The 22,218-nt window shown below is 46.3% G+C and overlaps 2 protein-coding genes and 2 long non-coding RNA genes across 4 annotated transcripts in view; 3 read left to right on the top strand and 1 right to left on the bottom strand.

The window, feature by feature from the left end:
- Positions 1-9,991, top strand: part of OBI1 (ORC ubiquitin ligase 1) — a 41,176-nt gene extending 31,185 nt beyond the window's left edge. Inside the window, exon 6 of the mRNA XM_038569835.1 lies at positions 7,167-9,991. Coding sequence (XP_038425763.1) covers positions 7,167-8,682 — 1,516 coding nt within the window. The 3' untranslated portion in view covers positions 8,683-9,991. The remainder of the gene's footprint in view (positions 1-7,166) is intronic.
- LOC119865208 lies at positions 59-4,544 on the bottom strand. Its single transcript, XR_005376425.1, has 3 exons — positions 4,435-4,544; positions 4,034-4,112; positions 59-251 (listed from the first exon to the last, which is right to left on the bottom strand). It is a non-coding gene; the product is annotated as an uncharacterized LOC119865208 (long non-coding RNA).
- Positions 9,992-16,354: 6,363 nt separating the features above from the next.
- On the top strand, positions 16,355-18,184 carry LOC111091761. Its single transcript, XR_005376040.1, has 2 exons — positions 16,355-17,223; positions 17,598-18,184. It is a non-coding gene; the product is annotated as an uncharacterized LOC111091761 (long non-coding RNA).
- Positions 18,185-19,577: 1,393 nt separating this feature from the next.
- POU4F1 (POU class 4 homeobox 1) lies at positions 19,578-21,930 on the top strand. Its single transcript, XM_038569375.1, has 2 exons — positions 19,578-19,807; positions 20,552-21,930. The coding sequence occupies exons 1-2, from the start codon at positions 19,685-19,687 to the stop codon at positions 21,692-21,694; spliced, it is 1,266 nt and encodes a 421-aa protein (XP_038425303.1). The 5' UTR covers positions 19,578-19,684; the 3' UTR covers positions 21,695-21,930.
- The last annotated feature ends 288 nt before the right edge of the window (positions 21,931-22,218 follow it).

The raw sequence follows: 22,218 nt of genomic DNA, 5'->3' as shown, positions 1-22,218 counted from the left end.
TAATAAATATTGCAACAGTCCTAGTTACTTAACAATGTGTACAGACTGTATACCCAGCAAACCTAGCTTGCATTTTACATTACTTTATAGTATAAAAAGGTGCTTATGTTTATTGAAGAAGGGATCTTACATTCAGGCACTTCATATAATGTCAGACATGGTGTTTGGACTCAGACATGCTTGAATTCAAATCCCATTCCTGCCACTTTCTGCAAATCCTTAAGCAAGAGACAGTCTTTTTCATTTATCATCTTTAAAATAAAAACAACAGATTTTCCGTCATTGGGTTGACACGACAATTAAATTAAAAAGATAATATGTAATACACATATATAGCAATGTGCTTGATGCAAGTAAGCATTGAATAAATTGTGGTTGCTGCTATTATTTTTGTCAGAATCATTATCAGTAGTCATCAGGCTACTGTTAAAGACTTACTTGTTACATTTACTCTTGGTAAATTCCAACACAAAAGTTCACTTCATTCATTCATTCATTCATTCATTCATTCATTTATTGAGGGGCTGTTTCTTTCTTTTGTTTATTTGATGATGGTCCAGAAAAAGAAGTGTCTTGAATCGTCAGGGGGGAAGAATTTCTTCCTGTTCTCTTAGTATGGCTCAGATTACTTCACATATTTTTGTGGAACCGACTTGTATGGCTAGGATCGGTCATAGACAGTACTCTTATGATTAATAAATTAAGAATTAATTAATTAAGAATGTAGCATTTTCATAACTGAGTGTTTAATTTTAAAAAGAGAAAACTCTTGAAGAAACACTGACAAGTCATACAGTTCTGCAGGAGATAAAAATATGTAGGCCACTTCCAAAGCTTCTCTAGACGTTTAAAGACAGAATGCCCCCCACTATCCTCCTGACACATACACAAGGATGAGATAGATAAGGGTAAATACACAGACAACTTCTTGGAAGCAGGGAAAGAGAAAGGCCCCCATCACCAAGTACAGCTTCCTACAGTCCTGATCCTCTCTGCCTTTCCCTGAAATATGCCCCTCTACGCACCCTGCACACATAAGCATGAGGCAGGACATAGCACTTGGGCCTCTCCCTTTTCTTCCTACTCTTATCAAAATTCATGTTTCTGAAGAGTTGATATTATAAGCTACTCACTTCAGTTATATGTAATTAAAAAGAGGAGTTTGCAAATTTAAGGAATCTCCAACTGGTGAATTTTGCTTTAGGAGAATGTATTTAGGAAAGAGAAAGGAATAATGGAATGTTCTTCCTTTGTGAAACCTTACCTCTCCTCTATGTTTAAAATAAGATACTTTTCTGTTATCTCTGAAAGTCTGGGAATGAGAAGATATGCAACCGCAGTTGTGTAAACCATACAATAAAATTCCCTCTGTGAATAGGTTATTCTTTCTTAGGGTAGGTAAAGTGACAGCTCTTTAAAAAAATTTCAAGACTCACTTAGGTTTACTTGTTTTTCTTACATATCAGCTATTCGTTTAGTGAGGTAATTCTCACTTTGCAGAGTTGTATAGGACCATAAAAAAGGCCATTCAAGTAAAAACCATGAAAAGTAGTCTTAATAATCAATAGGAAAAATCAAGTTGCTTTATAAACTTTAATAATTTTTGTCAAAACATGAAGTCTTTTACTATCAGTTATAAATGTATATGGAAATGAAAAAAGAGTAAAACTAATATTTAGTACATTAATATTTATGTAGTATAATTTAAAACATTAGAAACATTGAGAAGTATTTAATTTCTTTGTAAAAACCTTGTGGAAAATAATCTGAATAGTGCCTGTCTTCCTGTCCTATAATGCCTTGACGAATTGTCATACTTCTAAGTTTGCATCAGCTTCCAACATTTTATCCTTAATGCTTACTATGTTGTGAAACATCTCCATATTGCTCAAATGTGAAGGTTTTTGCTAGCCTGTCATTTCTAGACAACTTTATTCTTTTTATCACAACTACTTTTCTTTATCAGTAAGTTTACTGCTTCCAAGTTCTCAGGTGTTGCTAGAGTCTCTGGAATAGTGACAGTTTCAAAATTTCCATGGTCAGTTCTTCAATAATTACATTTACACTTGGTTCCAGTTTTTTTTTTTTTTTTTTTTTTTTTTTTTATTTATTTATGATAGTCACAGAGAGAGAGAGAGAGAGGCAGAGACACAGGCAGAGGGAGAAGCAGGCTCCATGCACCGGGAGCCTGACGTGGGATTCGATCCCGGGTCTCCAGGATCGCGCCCTGGGCCGAAGGCAGGCGCCAAACCGCTGCGCCACCCAGGGATCCCTGGTTCCAGTTTTACTTGTAGCATTGATCACTATTCAATTATTTGCTGCACCTTCATTTTTGTTGGCCAGTTCTGTCTTTTGATTATCCATTCTTGTAAAATGTATGTGATGGGACTACATGTTTTACTGTCTGTGTGTGAACTGAATGACTGATGCAGAGTGACCAGTTACTTTCAGACTTTGAAAGAAGTGACCTGATTGGTCACTGATGTACATCTGTTATTTATGTAGTGTTCTGTGAACTGAAAAGCGAGTGTTGAAGTTTTTATTTTATGCAGTTTCATGCATAAAATAGTTATGTTAATATAATAATAGTTAATATAATGTGGTAAATTTGAGCCACATTGTTAAGTAATTGGTATTATTTAACTAAACTGTAGCAACTGAAATTTATGCATATTAGAAGCATGTACAGCAAGGATATCAACGCTAGAAAACTGTCACATAGACCAGATCAGAAAAGCTGGTCCAGATCCAAAGATTACTTTCATTTTGTTTCATAATTACTTCCTTACCTAGTAAGTAAGGAAAAGATATGAAATCAAAGATAAGTGGGGGGGCAGGTGAGTTCACTTTCCTGATGTCCCTCTATGTCCTGAAGATGTTTCTGAAGTTTAGTAGTCTCAGCCACCCCCTGGGCTGGCTGCCTTTTTCTGTCTTGTTGGGGATCCATTGAGAACTAGAGAGGCAAGCTAATCGCTAAAGTTCTCACAGCTTGTTAATGGCAGCATAGCACTAGAAGGTTAGGTCTTCTGGTACTTGGTTCTGGGATTTATTTTTTTTACCGCAGTTGCTTTCTTTTGATCACCTCCAAGCACTTCTTGTTACCCCTGTGTGATGGGCTGTGAGAAAATGTGGACTGAGGAGCTTTTCATTGTTAGGGAAAATCTGCTCTAGGTAATACCTCAGAGGTCAAACTAGTAGGGCTTTCATTTCTCTTACTGCTAGTGGGGACAGGAACAGTCTTCTACCTCTGTAGCTTTTTGAACAAGGGGAACCTTAATCCAGAGTGTACATATAGGTTAACATTGTACACTGAAAAATTCTTTAAGCTTCTCCCAGATTCTAGCACACTTCCGATATATCAGTTGCAGCTCCCAAACTGCTTTACGATGTTTTCTCTGACATAATGAAGCCTTTGGCCATCACTGCTACTTTCAAAATCAAAGCCTTTTGGTCTCTAATGGAATGTTTATAAAAATACTCCATTTTGAAATTTGCTCAGGAAAAGGAAGTATGGTAAATGATGTTAGAATTCCCTCCGGCTTGCCTTGGCATTGATTCGTTTAATGTTATGTACTCTGGAAATATCTGGAATTAGTGTGAATAAGAGTATTAAAACCCAAAGTTAAATAAGCTCTTATCTTCATTGTCTTCTTTTATGGAAATATAGCATCAGATAGGCAGCCCTAATTGTTACTTCTATATGACTTGATTAATTTCCTTTGCCAAATATAATATAGTAATTGAGGGTTAGCTTAAAATCCCTAATAGCTATGTCAAAAGTCTCATATGTTTCCATTCTTTTGCTAAAGTTAAAATGGAAGGTTTTATTTAGAAGGAGCAGTATAGGATGGCAAGCCTGTAGTCAAACAAACAAACAAACAAAAAGCCACAGAACTATACTCTGTATATGTTGTTCTCTGTTGCATTCTTTGGTGTCAATGAAAAAAAAAAAGGAAGAAATAAAGACAAAAAAGAAAGAGAGTCAAATGTATGAAACATTCAGTTTAGTAACATAGTAAATCAGAATACTTACATATAGAAGAGACCCAAGGACCTTTGGCTTATCTGGTGCTATGGTGGTGGTTCTCTCTTGATGTAAGCCATTGATGGATCTTAAAGTAAGAAAATAACATTTATTCAAGAAGTATTTAATAGGACTCCTATATGCCAGGAATTGTTCTAGGGAGCTAGCAGTGAAATATAAGATAGACTCCCTGCTTTCCTGGAGCTTATACTCTAATGGGGGAGAGAGAGACAAAAAAATTACATGGATTGATTAATTAATTGATCAGTTCCATGGTTTCACCCTACATTTCTGTTAGTTTGCTCACCAGCACAGGCCTCTGATTAGCATGGTAAAAAGGTCTGATCACTCAAAGTATTATAGACTTGTAAAGTATTGAAATGGAACTTTGGGGAATTGAGGGCAGTGACCTTTTAGAAAACAGCTGGCTCCATCAGTGACTTCTGCTTGCTGTCCCTGTCATATGTGCTCCGTTGCTGACCTTTGTTGTTAGTTCTCATAGCACTTCAGCTTTCTCTCTGAAATAACAGAAAAATTACACAATTGGGACTGTTATTTTGACTTCCAATGCGGAACCATTTGTTAACTTCTTTTAAAAACATAATAAGATTTTGGGAAACTTTTGGGAAAGACTATTTGTCATTAGTCTTTTCTTATATAAGTCTCTGAGTTCCCAAGGACATACCTTGGTAATAGCTGACTTACTATCTAGTAACAGTATTTGATTCCAAATTGTTTGATTTTTTTTTTCTGAGTTTACCTTTATTGTAAAAATTGCACTTAAGGAAAAAATAAGTTTTATCTTGGTAAGCAAATTTAAGGCTGTCACTTTTGCTGTTTGCATGAAATAAACATGCTACACATTTTTTTTCCATTTAGAAATATGTGGGTTACTCGATTATAGAGTAGTTACAATCAAGAACTCACAAACATCTTTGCTGATGTCCTTACGATCTTTATCTGCTCTTTAAAATTCCCTTGAAGAAACTACAAATACATTTACAAACCAAAACATTTTTCTCTTAACAAAGAAGGAACAACTACCATCATTGACTTAACTTGATACTCATAGTAGTAAACTTGGTTTTAATATAGGGAGGCTTGTTACTGTAGTTGATTTTGTTTTTGTTATACCTGTGGTTTTTGCTTTGTTTTTTAGAGGCTGAAGGGAGTGTGCTCTTTCTGGGAGTTCAGTTAATTGTAGTGAGTAGATCAGTATTCAGTACAGTGTCTTTTAAGGCCCTTTCTAACTCTGAGATTTTAAGAATCTATGTTTACCTCTGCCCTGCTTTTTTTCCCCCTAATGACCAGAGCTGGGATTGTGTCGGAATGAGCTAAAGCGAGAATTGGGCTGGAGTGTAGGAGGAGGTGTTGGGCATTGAGTGAGAGTAATAAAACTATACAGTGGTTGTCTCTAAAAGATTATTACTGTTGGGTTTCTTCTTTATAGTTTTTTTTAAATACCTAGTATATTCTCTTCATTGTAATTACTTTTTTTAAAGATTTATTTATTTGTTTCAGAGAAAGCGTGTGATTTGGGGGTAGGAGAAACAGAGGGAGAGGGAAAGCAGATTCCCTGCTGAATGAGACCTGAGGATACCACAAACCCTGAGATCAGGACCTGAGCCAAAACTAAGAAACCACCCAGATGTCCCTTAATTGTAATTACTCTTATAATTAAAGGGGAAAGGAAGAAAAAGATAAACCCATAGATAAAAGAAAATTTAGAAGTAACCTTCTCAAGTACTTTCCTCCAAATAGACAATCTGTGAATTCTTCAAGATGATAGAAAGAAGCTTTTTAAAAGAATTTTTGTAGAGAAAAGTATTTTCCATGGGGTTAGAATGCAGTGCTTATGTTTATTGGCTCATAAGAAGCAATTTCTTAAAAGATGGAATTTTCTTTGATGTTCAGATGGAATTTAAAGGTAGACCTTTTATATCCATTGGAGCTGGGACAGTCTTATTGATCTTTGTATCCCCAGCTCCAGATATAATGTCAGCCCATACTAGGTGCTCAAAACTGTTTTCTGAGTTGAACCTAATACCCAATTCTTTTTTTTTTTTTAAGATTTATTTTTATTTATTTATTTTAGAGAGCATGCATGTGAGAGTGAGTGCAAAAGGGGAAGGGCAGAGGGAGAGTATCTCAAGCAGACTCCACACTGAGGGCAGAGCACCACGTGGGGCTCAATTTATGACTCTGAGATCACAACCCAAGTAGAAATCAACAGTCAGCTGCCTAACCAATTGAGCCACTTGGGGCATCCCACCCCCAGTACCCATTTTAAGGGAATAACGAAAACAAGATAATCCTGAGTAAAAGAAGTGAATTTTTGATATGTTCTTTTTTCAGTTACTCTCCAAAATGTTCCTTTTCAGGAAATGTGAAAATGTTTTTATGTGTAATATATTGGAACCACAAGCACTGACTTTGTATTTCAAAGTTGGAAGAAATGAGATTGATGTTCCACACAGTTGTAAAATGCCAAAAATAAGTAGAGCTAGAATGAATTAAAGCCCAGTGTTCAAAAAGGCCAAGTAAAAGCTTCAGATCAAGGGTGGCTATAATTGAAAGGGTCCAAATAAGTATTTAAAACCACTCCTGCTGGGACTGCTAAGATTTCTGAATTTCAAATTGGCATTTTATGTTTGACAAGGTGACATTGTATAAGAAATGTATTGTAAAACACTGCTGTACGATAGGAAAATGATTGAATGTAAATATTTCAAGATGTGGACCACTGTTCAAATGTTATCATAAATCTTTGCCATTGTTTTAGGGGATAACCCTGCATACATATATGAGCTGAATTGATAGAGCTAGCTCTTGGAAGGGAAATCAGCCATGAGTTTCTGCATCTCTGCTACTACTAATCTGATTTGACCACAAAATCAGATCTATCTATCTATCCTATTAGATCTTTGCCATTGTTATCACATGCGTATTATTACATAAAGTGGAAAAACTCTTTTGTGAAACTAATACATCTGGCATTGCTTTGACCTGTTCTTTGAATGGTCTGAGATGTCACTGGTAGGTGAAATTGGAATGGGTTGGGACAGTTTGTATTCTTAAACTTTGAAAAGTAAAGAAAAAAGCTCGAACTCTAAAGTTTTAACTATCTTTCCATTCCTTGCAGGTTTGGAAGGTTTACAGTAGCTGCTCTTCAGTCCAAAGTAGAACAGCATGAACGTGAAACCAATCGCCTCAAGAAAGCCCTGGAACGAAGTGATAAATATATAGAGGAACTAGAATCTCAAATTGCACAGCTAAAAAATTCAAGTGAAGAGAAGGAAGCTATGAATTCCATTTGCCAGAGAGCACTTTCTACTGATGGCAAGGGGAGCATAGGTAACGAGGAGGATATGGCCTCAAAGAGTCAAGGTGATGGTGCCAGAAAGCAGGTTGGCTCATCCACCTCAAGTTCTCACCTGGCAAAACCTTCTAGCAGTTCTGCGAGGCAGGAATGCACCAGCAAAACAGAACCAAATTGTTCGAAGAACAAAGACCTATATCAGAAACAGGTGGAAATAATGTTAGATGTCACAGATACAAGTATGGATACTTACTTGGAAAGAGAATGGGGTAATAAACCAAGTGATTGTATACCCTACAAAGATGAAGAACTTTATGATCTTCCAGCTCCTTGTACTCCTTTGTCCCTTAGTTGCCTTCAGCTCAGTACTCCAGAAAACAGAGAGAGCTCTGTGGTCAAAGCAGTAGGTTCCAAAAAGCACTCAAATCATCTCAGAAAATTGGTGTTTGATGATTTTTGTGATTCTCCGAATGTTTGTAATAAAGATTCATCAGAAGATGATAGAAGTGAAAATGAAAAGAAATCAGAATGTTTTACTTCCTCAAAGACAGGGTTTTGGGACTGTTGTTCCACAAGCTATGCCCAAAACTTGGATTTTGAAAGCTCAGAGGGGAACACGATAGCAAATTCTGTTGGAGAAATTTCTTTAAAATTAAGTGAAAAATCAGGCTCATGCTTATCCAAAAGGTTGAATTCTATTCGCTCTTTTGAAATGAATCGGACAAGAACATCCAGTGAGGCATCAATGGACGCAGCTTACCTTGACAAAATCTCTGAACTGGATTCAATGATGTCGGAATCTGACAACAGCAAGAGCCCTTGTAATAATGGTTTTAAGTCCGTGGATCTGGATGGATTATCCAAGTCATCTCAAGGCAGTGAATTTCTTGAGGAACCAGATAAGTTGGAGGAAAGAACTAAGCCAAACCTTTCCAAAGGTTCTCTAACTACTGATCAGTTAGAAAATGGGAATGAATGGAAACCCACTTCTTTTTTTCTCCTCTCTCCATCTGACCAAGAAATGAATGAAGATTTTTCTCTTCATACTAGTTCTAACCCAGGAACTAATGAAATCAAACCCCCGAGCTGTTTGTTTCAGACTGAGTTTTCCCAGGGTGTTTTGTTAAGCAGTTCACACCGGCTATTTGAAGATCAGCGGTTTGGGTCATCTTTGTTTAAGATGACTTCAGAGATGCATGGTCTTCATAACCACCTTCAGTCTCCATGGTCTGCCTCCTTTGTGCCTGAGAAGAGGAATAAAAATATGAATCAATCAGCGAAAAGAAAAATCCAGAGCAGTCTTTCCAATGCTAGCCCATCAAAAGCAACTAAAAGTTGACTCATTAGAAAGGTGTCATTTATGTTTTTGTCCTGAGAGGAATATAAGTTTTTAAAGTTACTTTTTTCCCCTCGTAAAAGTTCTGTATGATTTTGAATTGATAATCTGTAGTCAAGTGTCAAGTCAGAATGGTGGTTTAGCCTGTAGCCCAAATACTTCTGTTCATTTTAAAGAATTTGTCCTTTTTCAGTTTCATTTGGGCATCTTTTTAACTAGAAAAGATAGTTTCATGAATATTATATGTATCTGGTTTGGGTGTATTTTGTTTTCTTGAATCTTAATTTAGCTGTTAGATACAGTGGCCTATTAATGAGCCTTGGTTGTCCTCAGAACTTGGATTTCTTAAATAAGACTTTTTGTGTTGTCTACACACTGCTCATAAGACACTTGAGTTCTTTAAAGCTTTCCTAGGGTAAAAATAATTTTGCTTGCCCTTTTTTATTTATGTTTAGTGGTGGCCCAACTTTTAGGCAGGGCCATGGTGGAGAAATAGCACTCTAACCTTAGTCCAATACTCATTTACTTTTTTTTTTAAAGACTTTTTTGTACGTATGTTTGCATTTTTAACATTGTGTTTTGTACAATTTTTGTGAAAACCTTTTGCTAAAATGAAAGAATACATTTTCTATATGAAAATATTTGTTTTATGTCAGGTAGCTTTCGTTTCCTCATCTTTTTGTATGTGTGTTGAAAATCAGAAATTGAGCCTTCTACTCTTACTTTGGAAAGAAGGCGTAGAACGGTTGGTTGGGTTTGGAGGAGCCTAAACGTGGGAACTTCATTATTCCAGATACACAGGTGCAGAAGTGCTCTTTGCCAAATTCTTGATCCACTTTCATCCCAGGGGAGGTTTTTTTTTTGGAGTGAAGTTCTTGTTTGCATGTTACTGTTCTTTGTGGAAACTCTGTATGCATGGTAGTGTTCTTGCTTGCACTGTTTTCCTTACTTAAGAAAAAGAAGTTTTAGTTGGCTAATAGCATATCTTTTATGTAGGACAGAATTTTTTTTCATGAAGAGTGTTGAGAATAGGTGAGCTAAGCACAATTTTTAATTTAGGCTCTGAAAAAGTATATTCTAAACATGTTTGGTATGCCAATATAGGCCTTTAAAAATGGTTTGTATGCTAATGACTTGTTTATCTAATGTGCACTGAACATTTTACATTAATACTGTACTGTTTTACATTAATACTGCATGCTTTTTTCTATGTGAATTGAATAAAGGATGTCATAAGCACTGTAATCCTTGATGTTGTCTCAGATATTGAATTAGCCTTTAAAGACCATTAAAACTTACCATTTCTAATTGATCTTATAAGGGTTGAATGATTTTTACATTCTTTAATGATTTTTAAGAATCCAAAAAATATTCCATATTACAAGAAAATGACATAAAATTCAAATTTCAGTATTTCTAAATAAAGTCGCATTAGAACACAGCTACACTCATTTGTTTACGTATCATCTATGACTACTTTTACATTGCGGTGGCAGAATTGAATAGTTGCCATTGAGACCATATGGCCCACAAAGCTTAAAATATTTACTGTTTGGCCTTTTACAGAAAAATTCGCTGACCCCTGTTAATAATAGACTCTAGGATTCAATGAACCATAAAAGTATAACAGATCATTTTTATGATTTAAAGAATAATGCCCTCCACTTTTAGAAATAATAAGGGCCAAAAATAAAAGCTAACAAAGCGTAATTTTTGTTTTATCATAAATAGTTTCCAATAAGTATTTGTATTTTTTTTGATGTGTTAAAGTTAACTGATAGTTTATGAGATATCAGAGGTTTAGATATCTTTGACAATGTAATATATTTGAAATTCTATTAAATGTAGAAATCCACAATTTTTCTGAGTAATCATAGAGCAAGTTGGGGGTAAGCCTCACTCTGATTCTATCTGTAACTCATCTTTACTATGAATGTGTCAGTTTTTAATCCATTAATCCAAATATATACTGACAATGTGCCCTTGCATTCCAGAACGTGTAACCTTATTTACTAATGTCTAATCAGGGTTAGAGTGCCTCTGTTGGACCGGAGTCTTTCCCAGCTGCTTCAGAAACATTGCTCTATTCTTCCCAAAACAATATTTCATATATTAATCAAACCTGTGACATTTCTCAGTTGAAGGGAATAACCTGCAGGATTTTATTTTAATCACATATTTTCACGTGTACTCTTTACCTCTTTTACGATAATCTGATCTATCATGATAAATGTGGTGGTTTCATATATCTTTTAAGTATATTTATTATATGCACACTTTAAAAACAAAACAAAAACTTTTATTTAAACCAAGTACTTTGGGACGCCTGGGCGGCTCAGTGGTTGAGCGTCTGCCTTTGGCTCAGGGCCTGATCCCAGGGTCCTGGGATCGAGTCCCATGTCGGGCTCCCTGCATGGAGCCTGCTTCTCCCTCTGCCTGTGTCTCTGCCTCTCTCTGTGTATCTCTCATGAATAAATAAATAAAATCTAAAAATAAAATAAACCAAGTACTTTGCTAACTTCTATTTCCTTTAATCATCTTCCCAAACTCTGTAAGCCAAGAACTGTTATCCTCAGTTTAAAATAAGAGATTTGAGGGGTGCCTGGGTGGCTCAGTCAGTTGGTTGAGCATCTACTTTCAGCTCAGGTCATGATCCCAGGATCCTGGCATTGAGCCCTGCATGGGGCTCCATGCTCCACAAGAACTCTGCTTCTCCCTCTCCCTCTGCTTGCCCTTCCACATGCTTGTACTCTCTCTCAATCTCTCTCTAAAATAAAATCTTTAAAAATACATACAAAAAAAATAAATGATTTGAGGACTAGAGGTCACATGGCTGGAATGGGATAGAGCCAGGTCTTAGAGCTGGGCCTCTGACTAGAGTTTGTACCCTTGCTCTCCTATGCTGAGAGTTCACATTTGGAGGCCAAAGGATGAATGGATTTGAAATTTCCAAGGATTTTTTTAAATTACTTTAGAAATATTTCTAAACATGTTTTTAACATGTTTCTTTCCAAGTAGCATTTAATTCCTGCCAATGTTCCAGGGTCTAACTCCACTACTAAGTGGAAGCTCAGTGATGAGAGTTGTGTGCCACTTAGACATTTAGAAAGTTTGTATTTGCTCTGACATTTTGATGAATTTAACCCTTCCTCATTGGGAGGGTTAGCACTAAGGCTGTGTTAGAACAATACGCACTCGTGATAAGAGAAGCAGACACTAATCTGTCATGTCTCTAAAAACAGCATCTTTCGATTGCTCCTCTTTCTAAAATGTAATAGGTAAGGGAATGTAACATGATGCTGGGCTTTTTGTTTTGTTTTACATGCCCTTTAGTGTTCATCTTTTAATTTTCAAAATCTTAATTCCATCCACAATGACATGACTTTTTCCTGTTTTAATTGATCAGCTGTGACTAAAAGTGAAAATAGTAGGTTTTAAGATGTATAGCTCCTTAATTTCAAATTTGCTTTGTATTCTTATAATTTCTTTTCTATTTACATTGGTTTAGAACTAAAGTTACCACTGAATAGAGGAAGAACTTTGGTCTTAAACCCTAAGATGTTTCAGGAACTTGATTCTGTCTACTTGAATTGTTTTCAATTATTCTGTATAATACATATACCAGATTTTGTACCTGTGAGTGATACTTGTAGAACATCAAACTGAGATGAACAGTTTAACATTTATGGAGTGTGGCCCTATTAGATTAAAAGTGTTTCCCAAAGCTTCATAAGGTCTTTCATTCCTATTTGTGGGAGTCCTACAACACAGTCTTTGCTGTGATGATGTAACCCAATCCTTTTAATAATACTTGGCAGGGAGAAAACCTTTTAAGCAATGATCTCAGAGTGCATAGTGAACATTTATTGCCTAATTCTCGGAACCCCGCTCTGAGCGAGGAAACATCTAGTAAGATGCAGATTTCTTTTAAGAACCCATCTGGAGCTCAAGCTACGGTGATCTTCAGTTGTATAGGACGGAAGCGACCCAGAATACTTTGAATTGGAACTCCACTTCTTGAAATGGCAGATTCTTAGATCTGCTGTGTCTTTAGAGGGAGCAAGCCAACTCCCTGTAATAAATGTTAGTTGGATGACCCCAATGTGGAGACGTGTGTGCCTTGTGCAACGCTCGTAATTTCGTGGTGTAAAGATCTGGTTACCAAAGGCAAGGATTTAGGCATTTACCGAGACTTTCTGTTCTGACAGAGAAGCTAGTTCTGGCCCATTTTGATCCTTAAAGCACGGTGAGTAGAAAACGTCGGTGCTGGGGATAGCATGGAGCAGAGAGGAAACCAGGCACCTCCACGGAAGTGCCGTTCGCGTTGGGTCTCTCAGGATGAGTAAGAGCTCGGTGTGGGAAAGGACGCGTCCTCGAGGGGCCTGTCGGTTGTCCTTGTAGGGGCGCCTGTTTCACGGGCGTCTCAGAAGAGGTGCCCAAGGCGCCACTGCCTAACGTCAGGGCATCCGGTTGAGAAAGGGCTCTGGATTGCTCCAGCCTGACCTTGCAAGTTTGGCTTTGCTCCGCCTCCTCTTTCTCGGCGTCCCCCGAGACTGGAAGGAAGCTCGCCCTCGCCGCCGGGGCCGGCGGCCTGCTGGCGAGACAGCGGCTCCCTGGGCGCGGGGAGGCGCGGGAGGCGGCCGCGCGGGCCCATCATCTGTCCATTAAGCCCGGGCTTGGCGCGGCGAGGCCGGAAGGCGCGACCTCCTTCACTCACGGGGTCATCTCCGCGCGGGGGGCGGGGAGCTGAGGTCCAGCCCGCTCGGCTCGGCTCCGAGCCCCCTCCCTCCCTCGCACCCCGGCCGGCCCGGCCTTCGGGACTTCGGGATTTCCGCGGCCAGCGCAGCGCGGCTCTTCCCCAACCCCGGCCCGCCGGCCCCCGGGAGCACCGACGCGCCCGAGCCCCGCGGGCCGGGATTTCCCGCGCTCTCTCGAGGGCGCCCTCAGCGCGTCTCGCCCAGGCCCCACCCCGGACTTGCTCTGCGGTTTCCTTTCATTTTATCACCACTCGCGAAACCTGGCGATTAAGACGCGAAACCAACAAAGAGTTTTCTTTCCACCTTAACCTTGCACACAATCCTTTAACAAATTAATTAATCCTAATGAATTAACACTTCATTTATTTAAACGCGCTACAGTCCATGAATTAAATTTTCATGCAGTGATTAAAGGCTGTTAAAATATGCATGATTTCGTTAAAATTTTATAATAAATCAGGGCAATGTGTTACATGACAAGGCAACTATTTCCCAGTCCCTCGCAAGGGGCTTTGATTTGTGCGGGCGGCGAGGAGGAGGGGCGGCGGCGGCGGCGGCGGCGGGGAGCGCCCGGGCCCGGCGGCGGGACCCCACTCCGCACGTCTGCGGTGGGACTGGCGGCTTCGCGCTCGGCTCGGCGGCTTCTGGGCGCTCCCGGGGATCCCGCTCGGGCGGGCGGAGCTGAGCCTGCGGAGGGCGCGGCCTGCACGCGGCCGGGGCCGGGCTCCTCCGCTGCCCGTTGGCGCCCGCGGGGCTCCCTCGACCCGGGCCTGCGTGCGGGCGGCGACTGTCTGAGAAGAGGAAGGCGACTGAATTCCTGTGTCGTCGCACAGCCACTGGCGGGAATGCCTGCTGTAGACTCGCTCTGTGCCTTGCTTTAAACCGGGCACCTCCAACACCGCTTTCTGAACAGCGCGCCCTTCCGGTTTTGAAGGAGCCTGGTGGAGCGGGGTGGGGTGGGGGGCGTGGGGGGCCTTTGCTCCTCTTAGGATCTCCTCCCCAGGGCCCCGGGGTTCACTCGGACGGCGAAACTGGGACTGGCAACTAGCGGGCGGGGAAGGCCGTGCCCCAGTTAGGGCCGAGACGTAATGGCCCGGCTCCCCCCGTAGATGTGCCACAAGGTAGGTTGGCTTTAAGTCCACACAGAGATGCAGGTGGAGAGAGAGACAGAGACAGGGAGAGAGACAGAGAGACACCCACATAGTAACGCCGAGAGTGGTAAGGACCGGCAGTGACCTTGACTGGGGCGCGGCCTGTGGGGTGGGCTGGTCCACATCCCGGAGAACGTTCCCGAAGAAGATGCACTTCAATGGAGCGGCCGGCAGGGAGACGGCAGCGGGGCATCTACCGGCTCACCCGGGAACCTCCTCCGCAGGTGCCAGCTGGAATCCTGGCTGAACGCGGGGCCGGAGCCCTACGGAGATCACCGTGGGGCCCAAACCTCACTCGACCTCAGCTCTGGGGAGGGCGGCGAGCAGCCCCCGGGGCGGGCCGGGCCGCGGCACAGGGAAGTCCCCGAGCTCCCGCCGGCCGGAACGCGGCTCGGAACCGGCGGCCGGGGCAGGGCTGGGCCCCGCGGCTGGCGGAGGGCAGGGCCACCGCCCGCAGTGCGACGGGATGGGCGCTGCGGCCCCGCGCGAGCGACCTCCGAGGACCCGGGAACGAGCCGCGGGGAGCCCCGGCCCCGAACCGGAGCAGGGGGGACGGGATCGGCCTGCGCGAGGGGTAGCGCCGAGACGCCTAGGATCCGGGCAGCCCGGGCCCGGCCCTGGGAAGGCGCCTGGCCGAGCAGCCAAGGGGCCGCGCCAGCAGCTCCCCCATCCCACCCCGCGGACGGCCAGTGTGGGAGCGAGAGGGCGCCGCCGGGCCCACCCAGGGGCAGCTCCAATTCCCGAGAACCGACCCCCGCCCCGCCCTCAGGGCCTGCTCCTCCCCCCGTCGGCCCCTTGGTTCTGGCGCGGGCCAGCTCTGAGCCCGGGGCCCCCCCCTGCTCGCGGAGCCCCGGCTGCTGCGCTGTGGACTGTGCCTCCTTTCAAACTGGGCACCTGCCCGCCGGCAACGTGACGTCCCGAGCCTGGGAGGTGCAGAGCTGCGGCTCGGGCCGCCAGAACCCGAAGGGGCCGGCCTGCAGGGAGGGCCGGATCCCTGGGCTCAGGCCCGAACTGGGGCCGATGCCTCCTCCTGTGCACACACGCCAACTCCACGCACTCAAGTAGACATTTTTCAGGGCCAACCCCCTGACCCTGAATCCGAACAAATAACTCGGGTTCAGTCCCTAAGGCGTGTGTGTGTGTGTGTGTGTGTGTGTGTGTGTGCGTGCCTGGGGCTGTTAAGTCCAGCGCTGATTTTCCCCGCGCCCCTTTGGAAGGAGAAAGGCAGCCCGGAGCGGGCAGCAGCTGTCGGGCGCGCTCTCGGGATCTGTAGAGGTGGGTGGGTGTCTAAGGTTAGGAGACTTGACTCCCAGCACCGCCGGCCCTTGAACGGCCCCTCTCCTGCCGTTCACTCCAACCAAGGAATCTCTCTGCTCTCCGAGCTCGGGAAAAGGCAGCTGCCAAAGGAGATGTGAAGTGGGGCCTGCCAAAGGAGGAGGAGAAAATTAATTAATGAGGGAAAGAAATGTGTCTCTGATCCAGATGATAGACTCCCTATCCCTGGGGGCGGAAATTCCTTGGAAATCGATAGTTGTGCATTCATTATCCCCCTCTTGATAAAATGCAAAGCTATGAGATGGGGGGAGGGGAGAATCTCTGTTGGTCATTAAACAAGAAGAAGGAGTGGGGGCGGGGGGGGGGGGGGGGGGATGTTTTCCAGGAATCTATGCCAGGGCTCAGACCCCATGTGGGCATCATTAGCACAGTCAGGGGCCAACTAGTTACTGCACTTGCCAAACCAGAAAAACAAAGCAGTGACTTATTGGCGAGCCTCAGTCCACCACCCTTTTCTTTCACCGGCAGTGGGGTGAGTAGAGAAGAAAGACTTCATGAGGTCCCAGGAACTGCCAGCAGATCTGCCACTGTGCCTCACTCTCTAGCCTGGGGCTGAGGCCCAGCAGGGATGTGGCAGGATAACTGTCCCAGCATCATCTCCCACCCCATCCCATATTTCTCTACACCTCCCTCTCTTCGCACCTCTCAAGCCTGTACCATAAATACCCCTTTCACCTGGGGCTGCCCCACTCTTAAAGACTGCTACCTCCTGGAGGGCGGATACCCATATTTTATACCTCATTTTCTCTCCAATGTCTTGCCCTGGCTCAACCTGGTGATTACTAAGCATTTGAGGAGGGAAAGCAAAGTAGAAAGTAAATGAGGGAAGGATGAAATAATTGAACTCCGAAAAAGAACAAGCTACTATCAAGTTTTACAGCTCTGCGTGGGGACAACGTACCCCTCTGGTCCAGTGTCCATCTCCTTTTTAGGAAGACAGGAGACTCTTCAGTGATCTTCCTGCTTGCTCCCCATTAACCTCTGGTTTGCTGAACTCTCTGGCTTTTTCTTCTGGGCCCTCCACATCTGCCTTCTCTTCCTTCCTACATACATGTGTTGTTTGGTGGTACATTTTTGCTCTGTGACAAGCACCTTCTTAAGTACCATGGTGGACACAGATGAGCCCCAAATGGGCTTGCAGTCCATTGGGTTAGGGGTGGGTTGGGAATTGAACCCACAGCCCTCATATTTTAACCCCAGGAAAAGCTGAAATACTCTCGGCAAAGGTCTGGCCCCATCCCAAGGTGTTGCTCAAAGAAAGGTGTCCAAAGAAACTTGAACTATAGAAGGAACCTTGGCAGGTGAGTGCACTCCTGATCTCTGGCAGGGTGCCTGACTTCTGGGTTTCCTGGTGCCCTCCCAGCATCATAGTGTAAACTGAGATGAGCTTCCAGTACTTTGGGGGCCCACCCTGGAGGAACCTGTGCTGTTTGCAATTCTGTCTCCCATGGACCCTTCCGGGCCCCTAAAAGCCACCCTTTCCCTGGGGAGCGGGCAGGATCTAGACTCTCACCCTCTGCGGGACCCTTCCTTCCCCTAGAGAGACAGCTCAGGGAACCGCTGCCGTCGGTATCAGGAAGGATTAGGCTAAGCCTGGGCACCCGGTGTGAGAACTACCTTAGGACTTACTCGCTCCCTCCAGCGATGTCCTGCTTCTCTCGTCTATCCCCCATAGAGATAAAATTGCATTTAGCACTCCCAGGGGACCACGTAATGGATGGAAACGCAGCTCCTCTCACACCAGCAAGTGAACATTTTTCTTACTCCCGTCTCTGGCTGCAACGGGGGAGGAGTGTAGAGAGAAAAGAAAAGAAAGAAAAAGCCATGGTGACGCCTGTGGGCTCTTCTTGGAATTTGAGCATTGAGTGGGTATGCTAAATATGGACACGTTTATCCTAAGAAAAGATCCACACATTCGCAACTGAGGTTTATTGAAATGAGATCTGTTCTTTGGTGAAAATACAGTCCTCTTTGGTGTGGAAGAGACCAGAAAGATTATTTATCTGATCTCTGCCTCCCATAAGTAGCCTCTCGCCGCTCTCCAGCTCTCTTGCCACAGATGTGATAACATCTGGGCTGTTATTATCACCCGGGGCAAGCTCTGTGTCCCTGGGGACTTGGCACCTGAACTGTGGTTCTCCTGGGAGGCCCTTGATCTGCCTGCCACACAAGGGCCATAAAACAGGTTGGCTAATTGATTCATTCTTCTTAGGTTTTGATTTCACAATAAGAGAATACATAAAAAATAAAGTCCGGACCAGAGCTTAGGTTTCTTTCTTTCAAATTGGTTTGAATTAATATTTTAATCACACTTCCCTATAAACTGGCTTGATCCTGTCCCCTATTGGAGAAGAATATATGTGTATATAGAGATAAGAGGCAAAGAAAGCAAAAACAATGGGAGAGAAAATAAAGTTCTCTTTTCAACATCTTATTATTTTTTCTCTGAAGTGAGTTCCTTTTCCCGGAGTATCCAGCATAAAGTGTGTGTGTGTGTGTGTGTGTGTGTGTGTGTGTACTTGCTGAGGAGAGGAAAGGATCCCAACAACACCCTGTTCACTATTTTTCCTTTTGATTACTAGAAGCCTCAGATCACCCGGAGCTCGTTTGAAATGTGGGTTTGTACACGGTTAAAGGAGACAAACAATAAGAGAAATGCACAGTTTCATTTCAACAGCGGTTCCCTAGTAGAAAGCACACGCTCCTTGTGGCTCCTAAGTGGCTGTCACTGTCGGTGCCTGACACAGTTATATTCACAACAACAACAACAACAACAAAGTATGCAGAGGAAATTAAATTATATGGAAATCAATAGCGTCTGACTGCTTCAAACAAATGTCTGTCACCGCGATTATTCTCCAGGAACCTATTTATAAACCTTGAAAGAAACAGGTTCTTGCAGCAAAAGACAGCATCTTCTGCATTTCTGTGTTGTTATTTATACCGTATACAGAGGAATGCGCGGGCATAATTTAACATACAAATATCCAGCTGTATACATTATATAACAGCTTGTTAGACATCCCGGGGTGGAGGTGTGCCTGAGTACTGCGCATATATTCAGGGCCCGCGAAGGAGACGGGGGAAGAGTTTGAGAGAGGGAGAGCACCAAGGGGCTTGCGAGCATCTCGAGCATCTCGTCTTCCTCCCCCTGAAAGGTGCGTACCCTGAGACAATAGCCAGCCCTCTCGATCTTGCCAGAGCCGCGGTGGGAAAGGTGAGGCGTGCAGTGCGCATGCCCGGCTAGCTACAGGTGCATCACCTGCGCTGTCCTTGCCGGTGGTCACTATAAGAGCGGCTCCCAAGCGCCTGCCGCGGCCGGGCGAGCGCGCGCGCGCGCAGACGCACGGCGCCGCGGAGAGCGAGCGAGCGAGCGAGCGCGCGTCAGACAGACAGAGACAGCTGATGCCTGTCAGCGCGGCGGGGCCGGGAGCTCTCGCGAGAGCTCCCCGAACCGGCCGCGAGAAGTGGGGCTCAGGTGTAAGAGGAGTGCATCCCGTCGGCGCGCGGGGCTAGAGCTCTAGGAGAAGTGGGATCGCGAGGCCGGTGCGCGGCGCTCTGCACGGTCAAAGGGAGCGCCGGGCGGCAGCGGCGGCAGCAGCAGAGGAGCAGCAGCAGCAGCAGCAGCCCCCGGCGCGGCCGCCGCCTCCGCGCCGCCAGCCGCCGCGGCTGCAGCCTCCGAAGGGAGGCTGGGGGAGCCGGCGTGCGCACTTTCCCGCAGACTTTCGGAGTGTTTGTGGATTTACATGCCAAGCCATCAAGATGATGTCTATGAACAGCAAGCAGCCTCACTTTGCCATGCATCCCACCCTCCCTGAGCACAAGTACCCGTCGCTGCACTCCAGCTCTGAGGCCATCCGGCGGGCCTGCCTGCCCACGCCGCCGGTAAGCGCCCCACGCCCGCGGCCCCGGCCCGCGCGCCTGCCCCCTCCCCGTCTCCGAGACACTGCATGTCGGGTGCCGGTGTGCGCACAGGTCCAGGTGCGGGGATTTGCATTTGCGGGCAGGGATTTTTAGAGGAATCCCGCCGCGAGGCATGTCTTGTCCGGTGGCGCTTACTGTCGTGTACCCGTCGCCTCTGCCTCTGTGTCGGGCGCCTGCGATCAGAGAGCGGAGCGCTGGGGCCATGACTCTCGACTTCCCTCCACTTTCTCCGTTAATTTCACGCCTCGGAAAGGCGGCCTCTGTGCGTGCTCGGGTGCGTGACACGGGTCCCCAGCTGCGAGTTACATCTCCATTTCTTCTTCTTCTTCTTCTTCTTCTTCTTCTTCTTCTTCTCCCCCCCCTCCTTTTTGGTCTCCCACGCCGGTTCCCGGAATGTGTTCTCGTGTCCCCCTCTCCCCTGCACCTGCCTCTCTCCCACACTCACGTCCCTTCTCCTCTCTCCCCCCTGTCTTGTCCCCAATGTGCTTCCTATTGCGTCTTTCCCGGTCTCCACTGTCCCCACCTCCCTTGTTGTTATTTCGGTTGCTTTGTGTTTGGTTTGCCCTCTGCTCGTGCTCTCCGGCTTGTGTGTGGTTTTGTTTTGCGCTTTTGCTTTTCTTTTTTTTTTTTTTCCCCCTTCCGTTTTGTGGCTTTGTGTGTGTGTTTGTTTGTTTGTTGTTTTGGTTTGGTTTGTGTCGCCTGCAGCTGCAGAGCAACCTCTTCGCCAGCCTAGACGAAACGCTGCTGGCGCGGGCAGAGGCGCTGGCGGCCGTGGACATCGCCGTGTCCCAGGGCAAGAGCCACCCTTTCAAGCCAGACGCCACGTACCACACGATGAACAGCGTGCCATGCACGTCCACGTCCACCGTGCCGCTGGCGCACCACCACCACCACCACCACCACCACCAGGCGCTCGAGCCCGGCGACCTGCTGGACCACATTTCGTCGCCCTCGCTCGCGCTCATGGCCGGCGCGGGGGGCGCGGGCGCGGCGGGCGGCGGCGGCGGCGCCCACGACGGCCCGGGGGGCGGCGGCGGCCCGGGGGGCGGCGGCGGCCCCGGCGGCGGCGGCCCCGGCGGCGGCGGCGGCGGCGGCGGCCCGGGCGGCGGCGGCGGCGGCCCGGGCGGCGGGCTGCTCGGCGGCTCGGCGCACCCGCACCCGCACATGCACGGCCTGGGCCACCTGTCGCACCCGGCGGCGGCGGCCGCCATGAACATGCCGTCGGGGCTGCCGCACCCCGGGCTGGTGGCGGCGGCGGCGCACCACGGCGCGGCGGCGGCGGCGGCGGCGGCGGCGGCCGGGCAGGTGGCGGCGGCGTCGGCGGCGGCGGCCGTGGTGGGCGCGGCGGGCCTGGCGTCCATCTGCGACTCGGACACGGACCCGCGCGAGCTCGAGGCGTTCGCCGAGCGCTTCAAGCAGAGGCGCATCAAGCTGGGCGTGACGCAGGCCGACGTGGGCTCGGCGCTGGCCAACCTCAAGATCCCGGGCGTGGGCTCGCTCAGCCAGAGCACCATCTGCAGGTTCGAGTCGCTCACGCTCTCGCACAACAACATGATCGCGCTCAAGCCCATCCTGCAGGCGTGGCTCGAGGAGGCCGAGGGCGCGCAGCGCGAGAAAATGAACAAGCCCGAGCTCTTCAACGGCGGCGAGAAGAAGCGCAAGCGGACTTCCATCGCGGCGCCGGAGAAGCGCTCCCTCGAGGCCTACTTCGCCGTACAGCCCCGGCCCTCCTCCGAGAAGATCGCCGCCATCGCCGAGAAACTGGACCTCAAAAAGAACGTGGTGCGGGTGTGGTTTTGCAACCAGAGACAGAAGCAGAAGCGGATGAAGTTCTCCGCCACTTACTGAGGGGGGAGTGGGAGGTGCAGGGCGGGGCAGAGCGGGAGCCCAAGGGGCTTTGGGGGGCCTTTCCCTGAGCCCGTTTCCTCCTAGATCTGGAGTGTCCGTTACCTTGCTTGCATCTGGGGAGTCCCTCCGAGCGCACTCTCCTCCACCCCCTCTCCGCTCTCCCTGCCCTTTACCCTCCCCAGAGAAGCGGACTGGGGTGCTGGGTGTGGACACCCGAGAGCCAGGCGCGGGGGGAAAGGGGGGATATTTGGGTGAGAGGGGAGTTTGGGGGAAGGAAGACAGAGGCTGGAGGAGGGGTTCAGAGGAGCAGATTGGTTCTGGGGGTTAGGGTGGGGGGGGGGGGAGACTCGGGAAGAGTAGGGAAATGAACTGTTTTTGACCAGAGACACTTGTCAAAATCTCCTGGGGACCAAGGGACTATGTACAAAAACAAACCTACCAACCACCAAAAACCAGACAAATAAAGACAAACTAAAACAGAACAAAAGCAAAGAAAAAAAAATGCTTTAGAAACTTAACTCTGG

The sequence above is a fragment of the Canis lupus genome, chromosome 22, assembly GCF_011100685.1.
Source record: "Canis lupus familiaris isolate Mischka breed German Shepherd chromosome 22, alternate assembly UU_Cfam_GSD_1.0, whole genome shotgun sequence".
In the NCBI taxonomy this organism is placed as follows: Eukaryota; Metazoa; Chordata; class Mammalia; order Carnivora; family Canidae; genus Canis; species Canis lupus.
This window is presented reverse-complemented; position numbering and strand designations above follow the sequence as displayed.